Source organism: Fusarium redolens, assembly GCF_020744475.1.
Source record: "Fusarium redolens strain MPI-CAGE-AT-0023 chromosome Unknown BKA55scaffold_7, whole genome shotgun sequence".
NCBI classification, from domain to species: domain Eukaryota; kingdom Fungi; phylum Ascomycota; class Sordariomycetes; order Hypocreales; family Nectriaceae; genus Fusarium; species Fusarium redolens.
The window spans coordinates 2,099,966-2,124,594 of NW_025763670.1; the positions used below are offsets into that span (position 1 = coordinate 2,099,966).

The 24,629-nt window shown below is 49.2% G+C and overlaps 11 protein-coding genes across 11 annotated transcripts; 6 read left to right on the plus strand and 5 right to left on the minus strand.

Moving 5' to 3' along the window:
• Positions 1 to 2,071: 2,071 nt before the first annotated feature.
• On the plus strand, positions 2,072 to 3,743 carry BKA55DRAFT_643191 (ammonium permease; the record flags this gene model as incomplete). Its single annotated transcript, XM_046197172.1, has 4 exons — positions 2,072 to 2,155; positions 2,212 to 2,528; positions 2,576 to 3,253; positions 3,304 to 3,743. 4 exons carry the CDS (start codon positions 2,072 to 2,074, stop codon positions 3,623 to 3,625), a joined length of 1,401 nt encoding a protein of 466 aa, XP_046050437.1. The 3' UTR covers positions 3,626 to 3,743.
• A 512-nt stretch (positions 3,744 to 4,255) lies between these two features.
• BKA55DRAFT_510642 (uncharacterized protein) lies at positions 4,256 to 6,625 on the minus strand (the record flags this gene model as incomplete). Its single annotated transcript, XM_046187627.1, has 4 exons — positions 4,256 to 4,902; positions 4,950 to 5,061; positions 5,110 to 5,832; positions 5,882 to 6,625. 4 exons carry the CDS (start codon positions 6,623 to 6,625, stop codon positions 4,256 to 4,258), a joined length of 2,226 nt encoding a protein of 741 aa, XP_046050438.1.
• A 1,708-nt stretch (positions 6,626 to 8,333) lies between these two features.
• On the plus strand, positions 8,334 to 9,491 carry BKA55DRAFT_593788 (chalcone-flavanone isomerase-domain-containing protein; the record flags this gene model as incomplete). The annotated part of the gene is made up of 1 exon (XM_046195596.1): positions 8,334 to 9,491. The coding sequence occupies one exon, from the start codon at positions 8,334 to 8,336 to the stop codon at positions 9,489 to 9,491; it is 1,158 nt and encodes a 385-aa protein (XP_046050439.1).
• A 256-nt stretch (positions 9,492 to 9,747) lies between these two features.
• BKA55DRAFT_539034 (thioredoxin-like protein) lies at positions 9,748 to 10,173 on the minus strand (the record flags this gene model as incomplete). The annotated part of the gene is made up of 3 exons (XM_046190088.1): positions 9,748 to 9,917; positions 9,970 to 10,068; positions 10,122 to 10,173. 3 exons carry the CDS (start codon positions 10,171 to 10,173, stop codon positions 9,748 to 9,750), a joined length of 321 nt encoding a protein of 106 aa, XP_046050440.1.
• Positions 10,174 to 12,332: 2,159 nt separating this feature from the next.
• Positions 12,333 to 13,576, plus strand: BKA55DRAFT_355741 (uncharacterized protein). Its single transcript, XM_046185819.1, has 3 exons — positions 12,333 to 12,422; positions 12,523 to 13,122; positions 13,180 to 13,576. The coding sequence occupies exons 2-3, from the start codon at positions 12,612 to 12,614 to the stop codon at positions 13,527 to 13,529; spliced, it is 861 nt and encodes a 286-aa protein (XP_046050441.1). The 5' UTR covers positions 12,333 to 12,422; positions 12,523 to 12,611; the 3' UTR covers positions 13,530 to 13,576.
• Positions 13,577 to 14,387: 811 nt separating this feature from the next.
• Positions 14,388 to 15,208, plus strand: BKA55DRAFT_510494 (60S ribosomal protein L16; the record flags this gene model as incomplete). The annotated part of the gene is made up of 4 exons (XM_046187605.1): positions 14,388 to 14,556; positions 14,655 to 14,708; positions 14,761 to 15,019; positions 15,070 to 15,208. The coding sequence occupies 4 exons, from the start codon at positions 14,388 to 14,390 to the stop codon at positions 15,206 to 15,208; spliced, it is 621 nt and encodes a 206-aa protein (XP_046050442.1).
• Positions 15,209 to 16,376: 1,168 nt separating this feature from the next.
• On the plus strand, positions 16,377 to 16,985 carry BKA55DRAFT_510517 (uncharacterized protein; the record flags this gene model as incomplete). Its single annotated transcript, XM_046187609.1, has 1 exon — positions 16,377 to 16,985. One exon carries the CDS (start codon positions 16,377 to 16,379, stop codon positions 16,983 to 16,985), a length of 609 nt encoding a protein of 202 aa, XP_046050443.1.
• Positions 16,986 to 17,961: 976 nt separating this feature from the next.
• BKA55DRAFT_539038 (uncharacterized protein) lies at positions 17,962 to 18,354 on the minus strand (the record flags this gene model as incomplete). Its single annotated transcript, XM_046190089.1, has 1 exon — positions 17,962 to 18,354. The coding sequence occupies one exon, from the start codon at positions 18,352 to 18,354 to the stop codon at positions 17,962 to 17,964; it is 393 nt and encodes a 130-aa protein (XP_046050444.1).
• A 1,809-nt stretch (positions 18,355 to 20,163) lies between these two features.
• Positions 20,164 to 21,028, plus strand: BKA55DRAFT_355929 (uncharacterized protein). The gene has a single exon (XM_046185821.1). It carries the CDS (start codon positions 20,275 to 20,277, stop codon positions 20,722 to 20,724), a length of 450 nt encoding a protein of 149 aa, XP_046050445.1. The 5' UTR covers positions 20,164 to 20,274; the 3' UTR covers positions 20,725 to 21,028.
• Positions 20,823 to 21,598, minus strand: BKA55DRAFT_663520 (uncharacterized protein; the record flags this gene model as incomplete). Its single annotated transcript, XM_046197661.1, has 2 exons — positions 20,823 to 21,203; positions 21,256 to 21,598. 2 exons carry the CDS (start codon positions 21,596 to 21,598, stop codon positions 20,944 to 20,946), a joined length of 603 nt encoding a protein of 200 aa, XP_046050446.1. The 3' UTR covers positions 20,823 to 20,943.
• A 1,554-nt stretch (positions 21,599 to 23,152) lies between these two features.
• On the minus strand, positions 23,153 to 24,624 carry BKA55DRAFT_355882 (uncharacterized protein). Its single transcript, XM_046185820.1, has 4 exons — positions 23,861 to 24,624; positions 23,639 to 23,724; positions 23,498 to 23,585; positions 23,153 to 23,446 (listed from the first exon to the last, which is right to left on the minus strand). The coding sequence occupies exons 1-4, from the start codon at positions 24,179 to 24,181 to the stop codon at positions 23,273 to 23,275; spliced, it is 669 nt and encodes a 222-aa protein (XP_046050447.1). The 5' UTR covers positions 24,182 to 24,624; the 3' UTR covers positions 23,153 to 23,272.
• Positions 24,625 to 24,629: the final 5 nt, after the last annotated feature.

The window sequence follows — 24,629 nt, forward strand, 5'->3', positions numbered from 1 at the left end:
ACACTCCAACTTCTCTAGATTCCTTATCTATGCCAAGGGTATGGGCAATTTTGCACAATTCGACTTGTCCAATGGCCTTTGGATCGTATCATCACATGAAGTTGGTTATCGCGTTGTGGTGTATTCTGATATCGCATCTTGGAGCTGAAATGAGCTGAAACCGTTTACGAAATGCCTAGTTGTCGGCGTCCTTGCTATCTGATAAGACATGCAAGAGTGTTGGTAATGATTACAATCCGGTTGTTCCCATGACCTGCTCGTTCTCGGGAAATGGTTCAGCACTGCTATTCGGGTTGAAGAACAATTGTCTGGGCGGTTGACCGGGGTCGATGGATATCTCAAGCGGTTGACGATGGTTGCTAAGGTCAATACCAAGAATCTTCAAGCAGAGCGGTTGAGGATCTTCAACATCGAAGTAAGCTCAGACTTCGAGAAACTGCCAACTTGTAGTGGACGCAGGTCCAGCTTATATACATGGTCCCCGATCATATCTATTGTCGTAAGCGGGCAACTCGCATATTGACGCGCGCAACAGAGGCTCAATCCAGGGCGTTGCGGGCGCAAAGCATCTTTGACACTTGAGAATCCGGGGAAACGATGTCAATCACATCAATTCTTGGCCACTTGAAGACCGTGTGCCCATGTGGACTCGATATGCTTATTTTGTTCATGTTTATCACCAGATCCTTGGGAACGGAACGCGGCGATATTCTACGTGACAACCGGTGATCCTTTGACCCGAGGAGGAGGGCAATACCTCGCACAACACAGTCAGACATGCAAAGTTTCAGCAATAAGCAGTCTCGAACAGACGGCAAATACACTCCAAATTCGGCACAAATGCTCACACTTTGAGCATGTCTATCTTTATCAAGTCTCGGCCGAGCTACACGACACTCAAAGACATGGATGCTGGTCCTTGTCCAGGGTCTCGACGCTAGCGCTCCACCGAAGGTGCCAAGAGATAAGGAAACGCCCAATCAGACATGCTCTATTCGACCTCCTTCAACGGTTCGACCTGGAATTCGGCAACCTTGAGGAGAAGTCAGATAAGAGGTTTGGCCGGTTATGCGGTGCGTCTGGGGAAGCGCAATATTGAGTGCATGTCGCACAAGAGGGTGTCGAGGCTTCAGTTTTCCCTCGGAGCTTTCTCGTCATGTAACTCTGGTCTTAGAATCCATTCCGACGTGTCAGAGTCAACACATCAGAGCTTAAAATATGTCTAACAATGGCGAATCAGCATGGCGTACTCAGCGCTAGAACTTCTATTGCGGCCGTCCGGATATACAATCCTATGATTCCTCAGTAAGCAAGACCGGGATACACTGCCGATATCGACAGCAATCTCCTCTCCAGGCGTGCATCAAAGGAGTCAAATACCTACAATTAGGCCAAGAGAAGATATTCATTGCGGACCAACTGCCAAGCAGAGGTTGCAATCCGGAGGTCCTATAGGGATATTTGTGCTTATCAGCACAGCCTATTTAAGCTTGGGTGTGGCGTCCCTCCCAATACAACCGGATCGGAATGCTGAGTGTGATAAGCAGCGATGGGTGTGCCAGACTCAGGAACAGCCATACAGGGGACCGTTTACACGACCACGACTTCATTTTTGGCACAAAGGAGTTGTGTCAAGTCAACGTCAACGCATTGTTACAGGATCGCCCATTCAAGCTTATCATGAACAAAGTCTTGGATCGTGGAGGATCATCATCTAGCTCAGCTTGGCACCTGAGCATTAACACCCGTGTGATATCTTCGTACCAAATACGGGTTCACCAAAGTCCAAACCGAGCATGTGGTGGAGTATCCTTCCTATTGCTGCTTAAGCTATGGGCGTCTTATCAAGTATCCCCCACACTATATGCCATACCCTCCCCCTGGTACCACGTTCGTTCTGTCTTGGTCGTCGTCGCAAGCTCAGTGAGTCAAAACATATTTAGCCCTGTGGCCCCGGGTTCTTCATCCTTCAATCACTCCATTCTTCCCAGCTTAAGTTGAAGCTGAAAAGGTTCGACTTGCGCAAAGGTTTGGATCAAAGAATCCGCGTCTCAAGCGCAGTCTCGTCAAGATGACGACTCCTTACAATGGCACCACTGATCATGCCGACTATGGCTACTCAACCCATGTGCATGATCTCAACATCTTCTACGACGTAGGTTTCTCGGAAACTACCTCACTATGTTATGTTGTCTAACAATGTCTATCTAGACGGGCAACTTGACGTTCCTCGCCGTCAGCGCCGTGCTTGTACTTCTAATGATTCCCGGCGTCGGCTTCTTCTACAGTGGTCTTGCCCGTCGCAAGTCTGCTTTGACACTCATTCTGTTGTCGATGATATCAGTTGCGGTCATCAGCTTTCAGTGGTTCTTCTGGGGATACTCCTTGACCTTCTCACGAACTGGAAACTCCTTCCTCGGCGACTTGACCCAGTTTGGCCTCATGGACACCCTCGCTCAACCCAATGGCTCTTCCGCTCTGCCTGACATTCTCTTTTGTCTGTACCAGGGCATGTTCGCTGCCATTACGTGAGTTCCCTCGAAAACTTCAGAGTTTACTGTCCTAACATCACCAGTCCTGCCCTTGCCATCGGCGCTGTTGCTGACAGAGGTCGTATCCTCCCCGCCATTGTCTTCATGTTCCTCTGGTCCACCATCGTCTACGACCCCATCGCCTACTGGACCTGGAACGCCAATGGTTGGCTCTTCAAACTTCCCAGCTACGACTTTGCTGGAGGCGGTCCCGTTCACGTATCCTCGGGAACCTGTGCGCTTGCCTACTCCCTCATGCTCGGCAAGCGTACCGGCTACTCCAACAACAACGGTCTTCCTTACCGCCCTCACAACGTCACCCACGTTGTTCTCGGTACTGTCTTCCTCTGGGTCGGCTGGTTTGGCTTCAACGGTGGTTCTGCTCTCGCTATGAACATCCGCGCCGTCATGGCATGCTACGTGACCAACCTGGCTGCCTCATGCGGTGCCATTGCCTGGATCCTCCTCGATTACCGTCTCGAGAAGAAGTGGAGCACCATTGGTTTCTGTTCCGGTGCCATTTCTGGCCTCGTTGCCATCACTCCTGCTGCGGGTTTCGTGAAGCCCTGGGCCGCCGTCATTATCGGAATCTGCGGTGGTGTCTTCTGCAATTTCGCCACCAAGGTCAAGTTCCTCATCAACGTTGACGACAGTCTTGATATCTTTGCCATCCACGGTATTGGCGGTATGGTCGGTAACATCCTCACCGGTATCTTTGGAACGTACGTTTCACCTATTTCTCTTTACAATGACACCTGCTAACTCTCAAAAGCAAAACCATTGCTTCTCTTGATGGTGGAGAGTACGATCCCATCGGCTGGGTTGACGGTCACTTTGTTCAGCTTGGTTACCAAATCGCTGGTACTCTTGCCGTCTTCGCCTGGTCCTTTACTCTCACTTGCATTCTCCTCTTCCTCATGAACCTTATCCCTGGTCTCTCCCTTCGTGTCTCCCCTGAGGAGGAGGAGCTCGGCACTGATGACGGCCAGCTGGGCGAGTTTGCGTATGACTATGTTGAGATGACTCGACACATGGCCGATAGCACACATCCTCATTCTGATGCTAGTGCCCGAACAAGTCAGGAGAAGGTCTAAAGGTCGAGATGAGTGAAATATGGGGCGGTTCAAATTGTCAGAGTGGAAGATGCGTGTTGTGTATCTTGAGCGTCACTCGCTTCTAAATCTAGAGTTAAATATACCCTTTTGTAATGCCTTTTGAAGCTGTCCATACTGCGATGACAAGTCCACTGTAAGCACAAACGGGCACGATGAACACATCACTTCTCACTATCAATTCGATGAGAGTTCTCGCATAATCATGAAAAAGCATATAGACCCATTGGCCGTTGATATTTGATTGTCATGAATTACAACCCCTACAAACCGTTCACTCAGGGGTCCTTTATACTCCTATCAAAGGCTTAAAACCAAAGCACGTGAGTTCTCATTGTCATGCCTCCCGCTTCCTTCTTTGTCCTGTGGTATCTTGGTCTTTGCCGTCAAAAGTCGTCGCCGCAAATCACGGCATGCTAAGCACAAAACTCCATATACGCTCCTGTGTCCTCTAGCCATTCCGTACGTAAGCGAAAGCACGTATAATCTAATGCTGGTGGCTGTTAGTTGTGTCTCTCGCTATTGTCGAGCGATCTTACCATGAACAGGGAAGTGAACAACAAAAAGGATCCGGTGGTGTCATCTCTAGAGCTAAAGAAAAGTGTCCGTCATTCAGTTCATCGCGTCAGATTGGTCACCGTTCTCTTGCGGTCGGTGGATAGTCGCAGTGCTTGCGCCGGTCGAGGGTTCCCCGTTCCCTGGATGCCCGTGGCCAAGAGGTGCTGCGCTCGCTTGGCTGGTAGGTTGTGGTATTCCGCCTTCTAGTAGGTTGTTAATGCTGTTTTGAATAAAAGCTGGCCCAAGCAATCCTGGTTCCTGTCGTGCGAGTGACGATGAAGGCAGGAAGCGGGCGAATGTCGGAAAGAATGGAGGGAGCTGACCTATTGGGAAGCTAGGAGCTGGAGGTGGTACAGGAATGGGTTGTTGAAATCCGTGGTTCATAAGATTGATAGGATTTATTGTTCCGTTGCCGTTGGCCGGGTTCTGTGCCTGAGCATCAACGACCATCTCGCTGCCGTCCAAGCCCTCGAAATCGTTCTCGTCGTCAACCATCTCATCGTCGGCTCCCTCTCCGGCAGTGGCTGTTGGCTGCATTACGGAAGTGCGTTGCCGTTGTCCGCCGTGGACTGCTGATCGATTCCAGCTGTGCATGTCCCATAGATCCTCAAATTGTGGTGAAGTGTTGAGGAAATCACGGAACTTGGATACCATGGTGCCGGAAAAGACGCAAAACACATCTCGTTGATGTTGGGTAAATTCTGTTATCAGGTTAGCAGCAGTAAAGACGAGTTTATGAGAAACGTACCTGGGGGTGCTTGTCGACAGTATGGCTGGAAGTCGTCACGCTGGAAAGCGGCAACTCCAGTCAAACTCAAGTGGGTCAATCGAGGGCACGAGTTGAGCAACTTCATGATACTCTGCGAAATGTCAGTAATGGTAATTCCTGAAAACAAGGGGCGACGAACCTTGAGGGTAAGATTGACACAGTAGCTCAGATGAACACGCTCGAGACTCGAAGCATAGTACTCATTGCCGACAAGCATGCCACTAGCATCTCGTCGTACTCTGGGTCGAAATGCGGCTTCGGCGAGATGAAAAACCGAGTCATCCGTGATAGAGCTGCATTTCACAAGTCCAATACGCTTCAGCTTAGGTAACAGAGCAAGACGTTTTACGCTCTCGTCTGTCAAGTTGGTACAGCAACCCAGATCGATGTATCGAATACGGTTGCAGTTCTGGACTAATCTCTTGACACCTTCGTCCGTGATATTGCCACAGTGACCCAAATGCACGTAATGCAGGTTCTTACCAAGCTTTGAGATAGCATGAACGGCTACATCAGTGATGTTTCGGCACTTGGCAAGAACAAGGTTACGAAGGCGAGGTGCAACATCAATAATCTTCTGGACAGCAGCGTCTGTCAAACGCACGCAAGATGTCAGGTCGAGGATGCGGAGATGTTCAAATAGTCGTCCATTGGGGAGAGTCAGGAAAGCATCGTCATCGATTAGGTCGCAGCTTGCTAACCGTAACTCTCGGAGACAGTTGCCCTTGACCATGAGAGAAGTTATAGGGCCGTTGCCGATGCGATTGCACTGGTGGAGGTCGATCTCGAGAATGTTAGGGCAGTTATCGGCGAAGGCGTGAATAGCGTCGTCCTGGAGCTGGCTACATTCATTCAACTTTAGCTACATTGAGTTAGCCAACGTCCAAACATAGTTTCATCGCAAAACTTACTCTCTTAATATAGCGACAGCTCGTCGCCAAGTTGATCATGCTCTCGTTGGAGACATTCTCGCAGCCAGAAATGTTGAGTCCTTGAAGGCGACTGCAGTTTTTGGCGATGGCATTGATAGACTGCTCGGTAATGTTCTTATCGTTGGAAATGTCTAGTGCCAGCAACGAGGTGCTATTCTCCACAAGGGCGATAAGTCCGGAATCGGTGAGGTTGCGACAGTTCGTAAGTGTCAAACGTTCCACCCGACTACAGACTGCGAGGGGCATAACACTACCATCGCTGATTTTATCGGCAAGGGCGGCGAGATTGAGCCTCTTGATAAAGTCGCGATATCTGAAAGACGGTGTCTCGAGCTGCAGTGTTTGGCAAATGCTGCCGTGATTCTTCCAACTCGTACACGCCGGTCGATGCCAGAGTTGATCTACTGTGTTTCTAGCCCAGCGTTTGCAAACCAGCATGCAGTGGAACAGGTCGGAGGTGGAACTCAGTTTGGCAAACACGCTGATGAGTATCTCGTTTGGCAACCGATGGACGGGCGGTTGGCAAGCATCTTCCACCTGCATATCTTGAAAGTTGGGGACTCCGATGCTTGACTGGGAGTCGTTGGCTCCAAGAAAGAAATCGGACTCTTCGTTATCGGCGGGCGCAGGGGAAGTTGACGAGGATGACGATCGAGAATCTTCCTGCTCGTCGGCGGTTGCAGGACTCTGCCGAGAGGCAGGGCCAGCGGCAGCAGCGGCCATATTGTCGGTGTTGAGGGAGGAGCGCTTCAGATGGAAACGCAAACACGATCAAAGAAACGCTTTCAGGGTGACGATTTTCGGTGTTTGGGCAGGATTCAGGCGGAGTTCAGGGATCACAAGGGTGATTCTTAAGCAGCGGTAGCGGGTGACTGTTTATCGTAGGTACAGCAACAGTAGATATGTGCTGTCAAGCAAGCAATCGGAATATGCGTGATAATAATACAAGTCAAAAAGGTCCTTTCATACCCGAAAGGTGTGTTTCGCGACTGCGATGAAGGTGATGATGTTTTGGCGCTGGGAGTTTGTTGATTTGGGTTTGGTAAGGCAAGGCAAGGTTAGGTGAGTGCAGCCAAACGGGGCGGAGGTTTTTGGGTGCTGGGCTCCAGTCTTGCCAGTGCCAGGTTCAGGTTGGGCGCGGCTGCGGTACTTAAAAAGCAGGGAAAACAGCACTGATGACACAGCCAAATGATGAAGAAGCACAAGTATCCACGAGGAAGAGGGGATGGACCAAAGACATAGATCCAAGAGGCGTTTGTGTTTATTTTGCTGGTTTCAGCCGCGTCCCCTGTAAATTGCCGCTGTCGTGCGCTACGATGGCCCTTTTTTACAAGCGCTGAGCTTGAGACTGACCCCGATAGAGGATGGATTGGTGAGCCCAGGCCAGTTGATCCCCCAGCCTAGAATCTGGATCTCCTCCTACGTCGTAGGCGGGCGGGATGTCCGTAGTGGGGTGTTTTTGGTATGTCAGGACTGGTTAGGTCAGGGGTTTGAGGTTTGCGGGTCTTTGTTTTGTTCTTGTTCTTGATGATGACGATGCGTGAGTTGGAGTCAGGAGTTTGATGAGGTTTCAATGCGAGGAATGATTCATGTTTCAGTAAACCGCGTGCTTGGTTCACGCCTCAGTCAACATGTCTCTCTGGGCCGTGTCTCTGTTGTTGCTGCGGGGAAGATGACTGACATGGGATTAGGTACATGAAGGAGGTGTGATCAATGTTCTGATTTGAGGTTCAAAGGTTGAAAGGACGAATCAATATCCGCCGTGCAGGTGGCTTGAGCCATTAATAGATGAAGTGATGATGGACATAAGGATGCAAGTAAACGCATATAACCATGACTACCTTAGGATAGAAAATGCATGTCTTTTCTAACATACATGATGAGAAAGGTAAGTAGGTTCGCCAACGACTCCATCTTGATGATTGAGTTTCACATGACACAAAGGTCACGCTGATGCACGTTTCAACTGGCAGATATCACGTTGAAGCTCCATGTGTCCCTATATTGCCGTAAAAGACACGCTTAATATGTAGAAATAATATGTTGGATAACTGTTTAAAATATGCTAGCGCTTTTGAGACTGACAACGATCTTTTGACCATATCCTCTCCCATGATATCTTATCATGTTTGAAGCATCTTTATCCTCTAAAACTCAAGGTACAGGGTAAGACCCCTCACGATGGCATCGCTGACGTCGATGAAATTGAACTTGGCGACGTATTTTGTGGGGCCTGCGGGCAAGCATTCAATTTCCTCGGATTAGGTTTACCCGTATGTTCCGTAGGGAATGGGAACTCTTCCACGTACCTGACTAGCAACTCAGACCATTACCACCAAGCTCATTTACTTTGGTGAGGTTGATTGAGGAGATTTTGTTCTTTTAATTTGCTATTCAGTGGTCTGTTCGACATTACGTCGCGAGCGCCACGATGCTCCGTCCCTCAACTCTCCGCCCTGCGGTTCGCGCATCAGCCCACACAAGATGTGCCATCGCTCGAACAACCCGACGGACTCTTTTCTCCCAGCGATCGAACCGTTTAACCGATGACCTCGATATTAATCAGCTCAATTCGAAGCGACGAGATTACGAACAGAACCGCACTGCTTTTCTAGCTGCTGGTGCCATTGCCGGCATTGTCTCCTTCGTTTATACAGCTTGGAAATTAAAGAAGGCCATTGAAGCCCAAGGCGAAAAAGAAAAGGGTGCTATCAAATGCGATACGGAAATCCCGACAGAAGTTTTCAAGACCGAGGCGGGCGAGAAGCGAAAAGTGGTTATTCACGATGAAGACGGAAATGAAGTTGTTCCTACAGGCAACAAGACTGTCAAATTGTTCCCTCGAACATTAGAAGTTGAGAATGTCGGAGCAGCAGGCGACGTCGCTGGCCCAATTGCGGCAGCCGTAACAGACAAGCACGGTACGGAGTTCACATTGGTTGGACTGGGAACAAGGACAGTGACCTTCCTTGGTATCGAGGTGTACGTGGTTGGCTTCTATGTTGCTACCCAGGACATCGAGAAGCTCCAGCGGTATCTAGTCAAGAAGATTAACCCTCTAGCCACAACACTGATTCCCTCTGAGAAGGAGGATCTGCGCAAGGCTCTTCAGGATCCTGTCGAGGGCGAAGAGACATGGAACTCGATTCTGAAGGATGCCGGATGTCGCTCGGCATTCCGCATCACCCCTGTTCGAGATACTGACTTCCCTCATATGCGCGACGGCCTTGTGAGGGCTATTCAAGCTCGCTCATCACATAACCCGGAGTATAACGATGAGACATTTGGAAATGCCATGAGACATTTCAAGATCCTGTTCCAACGAGGGCTGGTAGCAAAGAAGAACGAACTGCTTCTTGTTCGGGATGCTGCTGGAAAATTGACCATCACTTACACTGATGGCACTCGTAGGGAGTCTGTCAAGACTACATTGGGAACTGTTGAGGACGAGCGACTTTCAAGGCTGCTGTGGCTCAACTACCTCTCTGGTAAGAAGGTTGCGTCAGAGGAGACCAGGAAGAACATCATCAATGGCGTCATGGAGTTTGTCGAAAGGCCTGTTGGTACTGTTGCCACCCAGGTCTTGTGAGACGGTCAAGTCACAGCAAAAATATGTAAATTACGGTAATTAAGCCATGTATCACTAGGCACAAGCCAGGAAGCCAATGTGAAGGGTCATGAATTCAACTCATCTGGGTCATTCACCCATCTTGTAATACCGTCTAAACCTCAGGTGTAACCGATATCTATATGCCGCATACGGTCTACAAAGACATGTTTAGAGCTTGGAACTGAAGCATCATGTGTCCTTAGCCCAACGTGTCCGACATTCGTTTTGGTGTTTCTTACGCCTTGATGGCACCGGCCTCCTTGAGCAGGGAAGCGAGCTTTCCACCAGACTTTAAGCTCTGAACGTCAGAGTTGCCGCCAATGTGCTGCTGCTTGATGTACACATTGGGGACGGTGCGCTGGCCAGAGATTTGCTCGAGAGCGTCCTGGAGGGCAGGACCGTCGGCTATGCAGTGTTAGAGAATTTGATGTATTATAATTGAACTTGCAAAACTTACAAACTTCGTCAAGCTCTAGGAGCTCGTACTCAGCGTTAAGCTCATCCAGAGTCTTCTTGGTCTGCTTGCAGTAAGGGCAGTAAGACTTGGAGAAGACAACTACGAGGGGTCATTAGCAAGGGTCCAACGCGGGGCAAACAAAGATAACGTACCAACAGAGTTGTTGTCGATGAGCTGCTGAACTTTGGTAGATGCTTGAGTCATTGTGCCTGGGCTTGTTGCGCGAGTGAAGAATGATCTAAAGAAACTCATAGAGAAGAGCGAGATACTTTGAAGTAGGAAAAGAGAAAGTGGGGTGGAGGTATTTATTCTACGTCAGATAGAGAAAGGTTGACTTGGTTGTACTGCAATGCTGGGCTGTGAAAGGCGAGTTTGCTTTGTCATGGGCTTTTTTGAGTGGAATTAATTCGGCAACCATGAAAAATGCGATGATGCAATGAGCTAGGTTTTCGGGATTAGGTAATCATGCCTTTTGGAATCATTGTGATGAGGTGCTTCGTTCATCGTCGCCTCGGCTGTGCAGCTGAATATTGGTGATGTATTTGTCTTGTGAATGTAATCACTTACAGATACTACTCAAGCAGGACGTGATGATTTCAGTTGGTGTTTAGACTTTGTTCAGTCAGCGTACTGTGTAAGTGCTTATGCTGCGTGAGAACAAGCAACTACCGGTGAATCCTTGCATTTATAAGCCGAAGGATCACTCATCATGGAGCATGATAATAACACCTGAGCTCGAAAAAGCATTCAAGTGTTCATTTACTATTGTTAATAACTTTCTGCTGATGGTTCCCGATGAATCTCTCACTGATGCATATAATTTGGAGTAGGGTAAGTGGAGCCAATTGTGTAAATAGATGAAGTCTAAAATATTTGAGTTGAAGGGCAGTCAAGTAATTGGGTAGGGAATAAGAACGATAAACCTGGAATTTTTCTATTCAAGACATAAGATACCATAAACATCTTTATAGTCTAGACTTCAGCCCTTTTAAGCAATGAGGGTCTACGGTGGTCTATCGGTTCTACTAGTCATGATAACATCGTCAAACCTCCACTCAAGAGGGGCCGGAGCTTTTAAGCAGCAATCGTCTGACAATGGATCGTGACTTAGGTTATGGGTTTCTAACTCCAGTTCTCTTTGGTCATTGGCTCAGACTTTGTATCAAATGATCTAAGACAAGTCTGAAGTGGCTCGGAACATACCCACCAGGAAAACACTGACAAACTTCATGATGTAGTTTATACCTGACATTAGCTCAGTTTCCTACAACAGGACGTCAAAAGTTTACGAGAATGAATTGAAAACAACTGATGCAGTCTTTATCACCAAAGTTCTAGTTATTCGTACTCAATATACCCAGATCTATAACTTCAAAGTTGAAGTTGAAGAGATAACCTCAACTCTTAGCGCTTTGAGACCCCTTAATTACCATTTTCCCGCTAGAACAGTCTGACACATTCCCCCAGGTTTCGATTGCCAATTATCAGGCCATGAACCTGGAAGAGGCGTTGTCATTTCCCCGTGCGGCTCTTGGCTGAGATTAAATCAGTGGAGGGGTCCAGATCATCAAATTTAGAAATCCAAATCTGGCCTCTCTCCCTTTTGCGAGACTAGACTTTTTCACCATCCATCATCATCTGCGACACAAGCACAGGCGCAACGACGCACAACAAGCTCTCGCTATTCCTAAAAAGAAAGAAACAAAATCTACAGCGCATATTTCTTTGCATTCGATTTGTTTCTTGGGGCGACTCTTGTACATGTACTTTGCTGTACTCCGCCCACATCTCCACCAATCGCCGGTCTCACGTCTGCAGTTTTCAGGTATCCCCTAAGCTGCCCGGTTTCTTGCATTGCGTCGCCCCCCGTCATCATCAACTCACGATTCGGTACCGGTACCTACGCTTGGCTGCAAGAAAGAACAAAAAAAGAGAGACGTTGTTAATCTGGGCTGCACCGACGCCTAAGCCCCTCACCAGTGGCACCCGCAAAAGAGCCCAGCCCCGATACACCCGTTTGCCCAGTCTCGCCTTGTATCACCAGAGTCACTTGATCTGACCTCCCCCACTACCAACTCGCCTCGTTGCGCAAAGACAAGACAGGTTAGATACCTTCTAGCCTCTGTCGCTCGCTGTCGACTATCACTAGGAAGACCCTGGCCCAAGGGTCGTGATCGTCGCATTCTGCTGCCATTTGCAAGCCTTGCAAACTTCTTGTTCGTCGTGCAGCGTAGCCCACCTGGCTCTGTCCTGCTGCTTGCTCATCGCTCCACATCAGCCCACGGGTCGATCACAAGAGAACCACCAGTACGAGTCGCTCAGCTTTATCGCCGACCGCCCTGTCTTTTGACCTCCTCCTGTTCGGACCTTGGTTTGGTCAATTGCTGCAACCCGTATTCCCATTCGCCTCTAGGGTGTCCTTTTTTGGACCACCTTAGAAAACGTCGAACAAGGTGGATTCCGCCCAAGAAATCGTGGCATCTCCCGGTGCCTTACAAAACGTCACGTCCTACCTCAACGGGGCGCTGGCTAACCTCTCGTCTGCTTTTCAAGATTCGAGCGGATACATATCTGACACTCTCGGCGTCCCTCCTACCGTTGTTTACAGCAGCCTCGCTGTCCTGCTCGCCGTCCCATTAACAATGTCGAGATACGGCTGGTCCATCGGCCGCGAACAGATTTCGCCCTACAGTTCTATGCCCAGCGGCGTCCCCGCTGTCACCGACGAAGATTTTAGCTACATCACATCTCAAGATCTTGATGGCGTCACCGAGGATCGATACTATCCCAGATCCCACTCGACTGCACCACCACCAGCTCCAGAAGACGATGTCCTCCTTATCAAGAATCGCGGCATCACATATCCCGCTCACTTTCCCGCATATGCGATTGGAGATGGAAAGTTGCGTGTGATAGATGTCAAGGACCGGGTTGGTCTGATGATGGAACTTCCTGAGCGAGGAACATCACGCATCAAGCTTCTCTACAAGGGAAAGCAACTCAAAGACCCTATGGCGCCAGTACGAGATTATGGTGTCAAGAACAACAGCGAGTTGATGGCGGTCATGCCCGAGATCAATGATGTCAGCAGTGGTTCAGAGGAGGAGATGGTGATTGTTGATGCTCCTAGAGAAGACAGGAAGACTCGCCGCCGCAAGAAGAAGCGTGATAAGAAGAAGGGCATCACCAGTGATGGCGACTCCTTGTCAGGCAGCCCTCGAGACAGCGCTTCTACTTTCGACCACCCCAGATCACCTCCAGCACCACCCACATCTTCGGGCGCAGCCAGTGGACCTATGAAAGTTCTCGACGATCTTGCTGTTGAGTACCAGATCAAGTGGTTGCCTCTGTGCTCCGATTACATTGAGTCGCCACCATCAGACCCCAAGAAGCGAGAGGAAGAGCACCGAAAACTATCTGAGAGCATCATGATGCACATCATGTTGAAATTGGACGGCGTTGAGGCTGAAGGCATGCCCGAAGTCAGAGCTCGAAGGAAAGAATTGGTGAGACAGGTCCAAAAGACACTGAAGGATCTGGATATTGCAAAGGAATCTTAAGCCCGCGGTTAAGCGATGGCGTTGAATGTTCATCTGAAAAGATTGTCTGGTTTAAGTGCAGGCGTTATTGGGAATAATCGATTATTCGACTACCTTACCATTGCTCTTGATATAGAACAAGCTGTACAATAGATTCAAGGGTTGCCTTGACCATGATAACTACCATAGCATTGAGAAAATTGGCACATTTAATTGGAATCTTGAGTATCAACACGGATCCTTGTCATGACTTATGATGTAAACCTCCAATGATGGTGCCAATGCCATGTCTTGGAACAGCCTAATCTTCATCATCACGTGCGAACCATTCTAGGATCAGCACTGAAAACTGCATGATTCCAGTGCGCCTACCGGCAATTCCTCGGCTCAACCCTCTAGGGCTACCAGACCTAAGCACTGGGAGGAGTCGCTTGCAGTGAAAGCTTGCCTTTACCCTATTAGGCTAGCGCGCTTTACTCACAAGGCACAACGAGCCCTCAAGCGGTCCTTGGATTTTTCGCCCGTCAATCACTATCGCGACCACTTGCACCCAACATTCGAGGGACGACTAACCCCAGCAGCACAGCAAAACACAAATCTTCGCCGACCGGTTTGAGGATTTGAGCTGCCCTTCTTTCCTTTTCTTTAATTCCCCCAGAAAAGACGGTTACGATGTCGAGCTTCGAGCAAGTTGTGAGTACCGACTGAAACAACATCCATTCACATTCATATTGTGTCTTGAGGCAAAAGACGAGTTGCGGGCAGCCGGGAAGCATTGGTTATGGGATTGAGGATGCTTTGGGATCTCAGTTATCGGCGCCTGCTGGTGCTGTGAACGCTGCTCGCCGTTTGCTTCACATGGGAATATTGGTCTTGAAGATGCATTTCGCTGACCGTTGTGTGCGTTTACAGGTCGTCATCGATGGCAAGGGCCATCTCCTTGGCCGACTCGCCTCCATTGTCGCCAAGCAGCTCCTCAGCGGCCAGAAGATCGTTATTGTCCGTTGTGAGGCTCTCAACATCTCTGGCGAGTTCTTCCGTGCGAAGCGTATGTCTACCCCACGACACCACTCCGATCTGTGGCCGAGCATCGTCAACACCAAAGCGATGTCACTCCCAAGAACACCAAGCTGATTATGCCAACAGTCAAGTACCACGCCCACCTCCGAAAGATCACCCGTTACAACCCCACCCGCGGTGGTGAGTCGAAACCGTTCCTCCACGCTTGACCACAGGCATTGACTCGATACAGGTCCCTTCCACTTCCGCGCTCCCTCCCGAATCTTCTACAAGGCTGTCCGTGGCATGATCCCCCACAAGACTGCCCGTGGTGCCGCTGCTCTCGAGCGCCTTAAGGTCTTCGAGGGTGTCCCCCCTCCCTACGACAAGACCAAGAAGGTTGTCGTTCCCCAGGCTCTCCGTGTTCTCCGACTCCAGCCCGGCCGCAAGTTCTGCACTGTCGGTCGTCTGTCCCACGAGGTTGGCTGGAAGTACCAGGACGTCGTTGCTCGGTATGTGCTGTTGTGCTGTGTGTGACTTGAACATGACTAACTCTACTCAGATTGGAGGAGCGAAGAAAGGCCAAGGGTGCTGCCTACTACGAGCGCAAGAAGATTGCCGCCCGACAACTGGCTGATGCGAAGAAGAACGCTGCTGTCAAGGAGGAGACCGCAAAGGCCCTTGCCTCTTACGGCTACTAAGCTGGCCATATCCCTCGACCTGGGATCTTGCCGGTCTAGGTAAACTTGGCAACGTCTATCATTTCTCGTGCGTTTCATTAGAATGGCGCGGCGGTTCAACAAAGGGATTTACTTGATTTGCTGAGTGATGGCAAGGGTGGCTCGAGGAGTAGATGTCGATTCCCCCCAAAAAAGAATGTTCTAAATGAAAAAGTCCCCCCGATCGTCGAACCACATTTGCACTGCCCTCACAAGAAGGAATTAAAGCACAAGAGACCGACAATCAACAAGATGATGACCGAGACTTATGTGTGGAGACTCTTTCGACCTTGGGTTATGTGATGAGGCTTTGATGAATGGATAGGGATATTTCATTAATGGGCGTTTTAAGGGTTCTGGAATTTGATGTCTTTCTCCCGTTGATTATCCAAGGACGCCAGAGTTCGGTGGACGGGTTTTATGAGTGATGGCGATGGGAGGTGATCTTGTTACGCTTCCCAAACCGGGACAGGGTCTCGCATTAGCACAATAGGAGTAGAAAAGGAAAGGCTCTTGTTTGATCAATTCGTTTTACATGTGAATGTGTCTTTGGTGTTGACGTCAATGCCCAGCTTGCTCCATGTCACTGTATTCTGAACATGTAGGCACATCAGTAAGCCTGTTCACTTACATCGACAAACTACAACAGTTTATTTTTAGATCTATCGACGATATGAATAGCACCTAACCAGTAATCCAAGTTTAACGGATTCGACACCTGGCTGATGTACAAATTCCCTGTAATTTGATAGATATCCCATTGATGTGGGATCGGATCAGGAACAAATACAAGCATACTGCATATTTTTTACTTCATTGCATCTTGAGCGATAAGCAAGATACATCAATAGAAAAGGATGAGCATATTCAAACTATTCAACAATCTTCTGAGGTGTTGTTTATGATACAAACTCCCAGAAAGTGTAGGGTATGACTGATGGTGGCTCTGAGGGGTGTCATGTGCTGATAAGATAAGCTTTTTGTGAGGTGTCCTGAACAGCACCTCAATCCATACACCCAGTTGCACATAACCTTTCACTGCCAGTTCACACTCCCAACCGGTCACTCTTTTTAATAATTCACGACTATAAAGAAAACCCATAATAAGAAAACCTCAACAAAAAAGCAAAACAAAAACACATCCGTCACAATGTCGGATCTCACACATTTCGACCTCCTTCCCCTCCAGATGGACCCTCAGTCCAAGGCCATCAGCTCTCAACAACCATCGCGCACACTGAACGCCGAACTCGAAGCCCTCAACACCCTCCACCGCTCTCTCCTCAACGTCGAATCACCCACAGGCGCACCCCCTCCTCCCGTGCCCGTCAACCCCAAGCGCACAGCCCAAGTAACCAAGCTCCGCGACTCCGGCAACAACGAGTACCGCAAGGGCAAATACCCCGAGGCAATCAAGTACTACACCCTCGGCTTCCAAATGGCCATGCAGCGACCCATGTGGGAGCCCGCCGCGCTGGTGCGAGAGGAGATCAGCGGAATTCTGGCGAACCGAGCGCAGGCGCACATGGCCATGCAGAATTGGGCGGAGGGTGCAGTTGATGCTCATGCGAGTGTTGAGGCGCGCTGGGTCGGAAATGCAAAGGCTTGGTGGAGAAGGGGAAGGTGTTTGGTTGAGATGGGAAGACTGGAGGAGGCAAGGGATTGGGTCAGGAGAGGACTTGAGGTTGAGGGGGAAGAAGGAGAGTTGGTACAGTTGTTGAAGGATGTTGAGGAGAGAATTGAAAAGCAGGAGGCATGAATGGCCTGAGCTGTTGATTGCGATTTGAGTTTGAGGCGGTTCGGATGAAGAGGGAGTGAGGCGGAGTTGACAATCCGCCCGAGACATGAGTTGACTACAAGATCTGGGGCCAATATGGAATCGGTCTCAGTTAGAGATGCCAGCAACACTGGCATATGGAATGTCTTTTACATCAAGGGAATGCTTTGTTTGGTAATGGTTGCTATAGGAGTTTTGTTAATATCACTGCAACACATTTCATGGATTTAGACAACTCCCTAAGGTTCCTTTGGCCACTCTTCCTGCTACTGTACCTTTTCATCGTTTTCACCACAAACAGGACAACAATAATGAGTTGGCGACTCTGGTCGGCATTTACTATAGCTCGTGTGCAAAACATGGCATCACAAATGCATCCAATGTAATCATACATTTCCAGTTCCTCCGCCCCGTACTCGCTGCGCCTGGGAAACGATATAAGGCAAAAGCGAAACAGCCCCTTTATCCGTGCCCTGATGATCACCTTCCTCCATGCGTTGCTTGCCATTCCTGCGTATCTTGACCAATGAATTTCCATCGCAACATACCATTAGAGTAAAAAGCAGAATAAGAGACAAAAAGAAAAAGAGATGAAATGAAATCAACAAGAGCTGATCGTAGTCCAGATTCTTTCCGCATGCCGTTTGTATTCGTGAAAAAAGAGCCGTGGGTTGGTGGGTTTCGCGAGTATAATTTGGGGGATGAGGCTGAGTTGAGGCTCGTGTTTCCATCCAATTTCCCCCTGAGGTTGATCATGGCGCAGTATTTCATTCCTTTGCGAAAAAAGTGATAGAACCAAGGCGTTAGTGAGGAAATCAAGACCAGAAAAACAAGATGATTTATATCGATAAATAAATAAAAAGAAGAATTCTCGTTTGCGTAGCGGGGTATCTTATTCGCAAGACAGTTGCTTTGTTTGTTGGTTTTGGTGGATTGTTTCTTCTTCTTTTTTCTGGGTCTACTCCTTTTCGCTGAGCTTCTCGTTGAGGCTCTGTCCACGAGGTCGCATGACAGCATCTTGGCCGCTCATTCTTCGGTCGAGAGCGCGCTCGAGCTTAGCACCGAGGGCGAGCTTGCTCATGGTGTCTGTCTTCTCGTCGGTGAGGGTGACGCGCTGGGAGGAGAGAGCCTTGTTCTCCATGCGGTCGAGGCCGGTAGCGATGTCGCGGATCTCGGCGTGGGCAGAGTCGGTTGTTCCGACAGTGGGAGACAGCGAAGGAGCCATGCTGTAGGTGCTGAAGCGGACGGAGTTGCGGCTCTTGGAGGTAGAGTCAGCGGGTTGGTCCTTTTCCTTGGTGGCTTGACGGTTGGGCTGGGTGTGAGCGTGCGACGAGACCCACGGCTTAGCCATGGTGGGAGATAGATGAGGTTGAAGTAGTTGGAAGAAAAGAGACGACGAGGAAAAAGAATGTTGGGCTGAGGGACGTGAGGCGACAGGGGAATGTATCAAGGTGGAAGTGATAGGCACTGCGAACAAAGACGGATGACGAGCAAGGTAGCATGGGCTGAACCAAGCGGCCGGAGAGGCAAAGATGTCACATTTCAGTTGAAAGACAAGTGAGTGGTGACAGACGAGAGCATACGCATCCGCATCCATTCTCTACTCATCCGGCCAGTCATCCATCCCGTCCGTTCCATCACTGATCACCCTCAAAGTGGGCAGACACCAAACTAGAGGCGGAACTAGGCGGGACAAGTCCCAAGCCTTTGAACAGGGGGGGACAAAGGGACAGTATTACACTATCCGTTCGCAATAGAGAGAGTGAGGGAGAGGGAGGAAAAGAAGATCCGAGCGGTCATAACATACCGAAGGGGCCATGATGGGCCGGGAAGAGTCCAAGGAAGCAGGCATGGTGATGTTTGATACGACGGTGAGTTGCGGGTACTATAGGTGATTTATGAAACCGCGTAAGAGGGGATGAGGTTTCGAAGAAGAGGAGAAAAGACGAAGCCAGAGAGAGAAGAGAGAAAGTGGGCTGGCTAGACGTAATAGTTGATAGGTAGTGAAAGACGGAGCTATATGTAAGGTAAGTTAATTTAAATGATTGCGCTTTGTCGTCGATTGTCTTAGCGTCCGTCTCTCTTTTCTCTTCACGACTTCTCTTTTCTCTCAAAAAGGCCAAAATGGAGAAAAAAGAACGAAAATAGAATACGAAAGGGATAATCAAGATGGAGAAAGATCTAAAAAGAGAGGGAAAAAAAGAGGGCAAGGGGGGAACCGAGGGGAGAAGAGAGGAGATTTGGAGATTAAAGCAGAAAAGAGGCACAGGCACACAGGTCCAGGCACAAGCCTCAGCGGCTGCTGGTTCTGGGGGGAGGGGGCTTACAGGGGGTGTGGCACGCGAGGTACAAGAACGCTAGGGGATGTTGTTTTGGCGGTTGGATCTCGTCCAAGGGCCTAGACTGCACTGGACAAAAGTGAAATATGGTATGATGATGAAGAATCGAATGAAAATGATGCAAATTCAAGCAAAAACACAGACTTTTTTCATCTATTAAACTGCGATAGTTACAAAAAGCGTCGTTTCAAAACATCCAAGGATCAGGCCACGGACGATGGAGTCACTGAAGAAACTGCCCCTGGAACAGGTCCCGCCCTGTAAAGCACAAGGGTCGTATGGAGTCGTACAATACCCCAGGCCAACCCTCCTGAAATTCATGTATGGTCTGCATTTGAACTCGTGGCCACCAGGTTGATGTTTCTCAGGGGAGGGGGGCAAAAATGCTACTCTGTGAGGTGAGATAAACACCAAGAGAATAACTCACGGCAATCGGGACAATCTACGCTGGAATGCTTGATCTAGATGCATCCATCACGGACGGCAGCTCGCGTGGAAGCCACGCGATGGGATTGGATCATGATGACGAGTGGCTGAGAGGTTGTCGATGCCTTCAGCAAAAAAGGCCTGGTTTGTCATTTCCACATGGGATGGGCGATGTCGATCATATCACACGTGGTTTTTGGATTACGACTGTGAGATTTGGGAGGGTGGTATTTCTGATGATAGCCATCTCGTACTGCTGTAGCCTGTCAGCCAATCCGACATGACAATTGTACTGTCAGACTTTATCTGCCAGTTGAAGCTTGTCGGTTCGAGATCCAGATTCATTTTGGTTGGTCTGAGGTGTCGTCGGAGGTGCCGTTGACTAAATAAATGGCACTTGTTTAAGACGGACGGTAGGACTCTTGATTGATTGACGTGGCGTTGACTATTTTGGTGTTGACATTATCCATGCATCATAATCATACGGATATGAGTGATGCTTCAAGATGAAGGAATTGAATACGACGATCATAGCTGAAAGTATCTATCCTATCGACACATACCTTCAGAATTTAAGCTGTGAAGACCGAGCCACCGACGATTCCGACTTACATCAATCTATTGTCAGGCCTCAAATACCCATCCCATCTCAATCTAGCGTATCGCCAGACCGCCGACTCATGTTTCAGCCCAAAACCCAAAAACTTTGCAGATCATCACCAACCCTTATCTCGTCTCATCTCGTCTCAGTCTTCATCTGGATGAACGACAAACGGTGCATGACGGGAACCGGATGCTTCACGCACGTGGCCTTTTCACTTCCGAAGGGGACTTTTAGACAAAAAGAGCCGATAGCTTCCCCTCGCTTGGACGCATCTCGGGCCGCAGGGTGGACTGATTTGGGCATGGCTGTGGCTTGGCTTGAAAGTTTATTCGACTTGTGTGAGCGGAGCTGAGATTGAGGTTGTTGACAGAAGAGATATCTGACTTCATCATGATGTGATACTGTAGTCAAGAGTATAGATAAATTGTGATAAAAGAGTGAAACCCACGTCTATTGTAATAAGCTGTCGAGACCGAAACACGACGCTCTGCTAATACAGAAATATAAGCAATGACAATCAACCACCAGATGCACACAAACACAACTCATGTATACCAATACCAATAACCACTCATCGCTTGTTCTTGTGTCTCTTCTTGCTCGACTTGGTCTTGTTCGATGTGTACTCCATCCCAACCTTATATCCCGAACTTGCGGAACTCGACTTTGACGTAGATGGCGATGGCGTAGACTCTTCCTCGGACGCAGGAAGTGAAAAGGCTGATCCGCGACGATGAGATTTGGTGGCGCTGCTGTACCCGAACTTGCGCGACGCTGACCCCTTGCGTATCTCAGAAAAGGTCATCTCAGGCGAAGCATCACGGCTCGGGCCTGTATGTGTTAGTTCTTTATCAATGAATCAAATATTGACTAGGGCACTTACCATATTGAACACACTTGCTGCAACAGCCGTGATCGCAAGTTGTCTCAACTGACTCGACCGAGAAAGACTCGGGGTTCATGGTCATTCTGTTCAAGGGCATGGTACACCATCCTTGAGTGTTTGGACCCTGTTGACACGAACAGCACGTCCAGCTTCCGCCTTTGCTCTTGAACTGGCAGTTCTGGAGCGGGCAGTCGGACGTCGTGGGCTGGGCTGCCGCGAACGATATGTTGCTGCACGGCGTCTCATAACCCGTCTCGAGATCGATGAGCGCCGACGGGCAGTAGTGCCAGTTGATGGATGTGTGGGCGCAGGGATGGTGTCGAGGATGCCCGTGACACATTGTGACTGTTTGTTGCTGAGAATAGAAGCAGTTATTCTGAGGATTCCTTCTGGTCTGATAGCTTCATCTTGGGGACTATTTATACACCAACGACCCAACTGACTAGACAGATCGACCTCTTTCGAACCGCAGACCTAGTTTCTCCCCATCAGCGAAGCAATTCTCATACTCAGAGACCAAAAGATGCGCATTTGGAGTTCGTCCATACAATTTGCACGGTCTGGGTTGAGGCGTCTGCAGCAGCGCAGCCCCATCGATCGTGTCCTCGAGTGCTGCATCATCGGAGTGTGCGTTGCATTCATGATCGAGTCTCTGATGAGGCAGAGACATGAAAAATTTCATGGCCCAATGTCTCGGGGTGTGATCTGATGGGTCCTGTGTAACAGGGCTGGAGGTCATTTATAGGACGCCACAGATGAATGCCTGGGAGTGAGGCGGTCGTAGATGGGAATAGTGTGGTGGCACAACATTGAGATTCTGAGATCGGTGGTGATGAGATATGATGAACCCGGTACTCTGGTTTTACGATTACTGATCTGGTGTGGATGAGAGTGACGACGGTATTGGTGTAAGAGCACGATATCCAAGAGTACCAGATATCTATTGGTAATAGATGAGGTTGGTTTGGCTGGGAGACCTTGGCACCGAGTACTCATTCGACAATGGGAACACATTCACACCTACAACCCACAAAAAGGCACAGGATCTTGTGTTTCTACCAGCCCAGCGCGATCGAAGCATCCCATCTGTCCTTGTCTACATCTCGATTTAGACCCCTGGTGGTCTAATGCAGGCAGACGTGATCTGGTGAAACAGAACATGTCAGCCTCAGGAGGACTTGACGAGAAGCCAATGGTCACGAGGCAAGTCTCCGAGTTGATGCGCATATGAACTGATTTACTGGGATAATACCTGTTGACTGAGAATGGAAGCCGAAGGGATCGTTGAGGACATCATGACGTGGACATGACAGAAAGTCTCACTTGGGCGGAGATATGAGAGTGGTAAAGTGTTGACAACTATCTCCAACGACCTCCAGGAATAACACAGCAACTCATGATTCACCATCCAAGGGTATCTCCTCCTCGCATCGCATACCATGTTAGGAGAAATAATCTCTAGACGCAATACACGACTTGCAGCAGATATGCTCGCACCGATACGTGCCCCCCTCCCCAATCATAACACAACTGCACCGCCCACCAACATTCCACGTCTTTCCGCACCAGCAGCAGTCCCAGGCCTGATTCTTGGCCTCAAACGGACAGTCCGCGAGTGGACACTTGGGCAGCGTGTAGCCCGACGGCGGAGGGTATGGGATGGTCTGCTTGGTCGTGTTGCTGCAGGGGCGGCGGTGAGAGAGACCGACTGGACAGTAACTTATGTGTGTTGAGACATGCTCGCATGCGAGACGGAAAGTGATTCGATGGCACATGATGTTTGAGTTTCTGTACGAGATTTCGACATATGGCTGTTGACATTGCTTTGTTGTGATGGCGACTAATTCACCTCGCAGAGAAGCTCAAAAGAGATATGGGTTTTATGTATCCCAATATCTTCAGCTTTCCGATCTATTCTCAACCGGCTCTCCTTACCATTCATCGAGATACCATCAGCGCAACTCCAACCGCGATAGAACCCGAGGGCGGACATGGCTGTAAAATCTCGAGGAAGTCATGAGTATCGGTGCCAGGCGGGCGGAGTTAGGAGCTCGGAAGTATGGCAAATTGGCTTGGGTTGTAGTATAGCTGACGAGTATGATTCCACCATCACCGTGCTTTTGTGATATATCGTAAGAGGAGAAAGTATCTCTTCAGTCATGACAAGGCGACCTCGGAATGTAGCGTACTGTGAAACCTCAGTCGGTTATTCATACTCGTGTCTAAAGTGTTACTTGACCATCCTTGATCCCATGATCTTCTCTTCTGCAGAAATTCGTCGATGCCTCTCTCGTGAATCACCAAGATTGGCAACATGACGATCAAATCTGCATGTAGTCAGCAAACAAAACAACAATAAAAGTGATAATAATAGACCTGCCGGAATGGAGACGCCACGAGGTGTAGCCTCATGAATTCGCACATGTGGCTGCTTGACTTGCACCTGCAGACGTCCACAGCGTCGGACTATATGCAGCTGAGACATCAGCTGCAACTCAAATCCCATGAGGAGGCCGATATTCTTCGGCCTCAAGGTCTTGCCTCTTCAAATCTTGTCCTCTGTGCAGTTCTCGCAGACCTGATGCGTGCAGTACATCCTTACATCTGCAGATCGAGCATTGAAGCACTGGTAGCTCAAGTTCCCTCGCCTCCCGCACATGCAACACTTCCACTGCCCGTTAAGATCAACCAGTCGACATGCCCCGGAGCGACAGCCCGGATCAATCAGACACTGACTCATGGTACATGGGTCGTTGAGGTCTCCGCCGGGAGAACTGGTCGAGACGCTGCCACACGGCGCGAGGGGCTGGCTAGTGACGGGGTCGTAGTAAGCAGCTGCACAATACGAGTAGTAGTAGTTCAGGCCTGTTGGGCGGTAACAAGGGGGGACATGGTGGTAGTGGAGGTAGTGGGCGATACACATTGCGTGGTACAGATGTATGTCTCGGGAGGGTGCTTCTGCTGGAATACGATCGAGTAGAAGAGATCTGGCTGCGTGATCGGGAGGCGAGAGTGTTGTTGGAAGAAGCAAGGTGACGTGATCTGTAGAGTAGGATCAGGCTGGACTTGGAGCGAGGTGCTGGTGAATGATATCACAGTGTATGTAGGTTGTTATTGGTCAAGACAAAAAGGATATGCAGGCTTAGACGAGATGTATGCGTGATCGATGTGACCAGTAATGTTTCCATCAGATAAGCAATAACAGAAGAACGTAACAGATGGTCAATCATTGAAGAAGATGAAGTCTTATATATAAGAAACACGGCCAAGGACTGCTACCAACACGTGTAAACTGTGGACTGATAAACCACTTAATGTTTAATAACACTCAAACCCCAGACAAACTATAACGGAGACAACAGGGCCTCTTT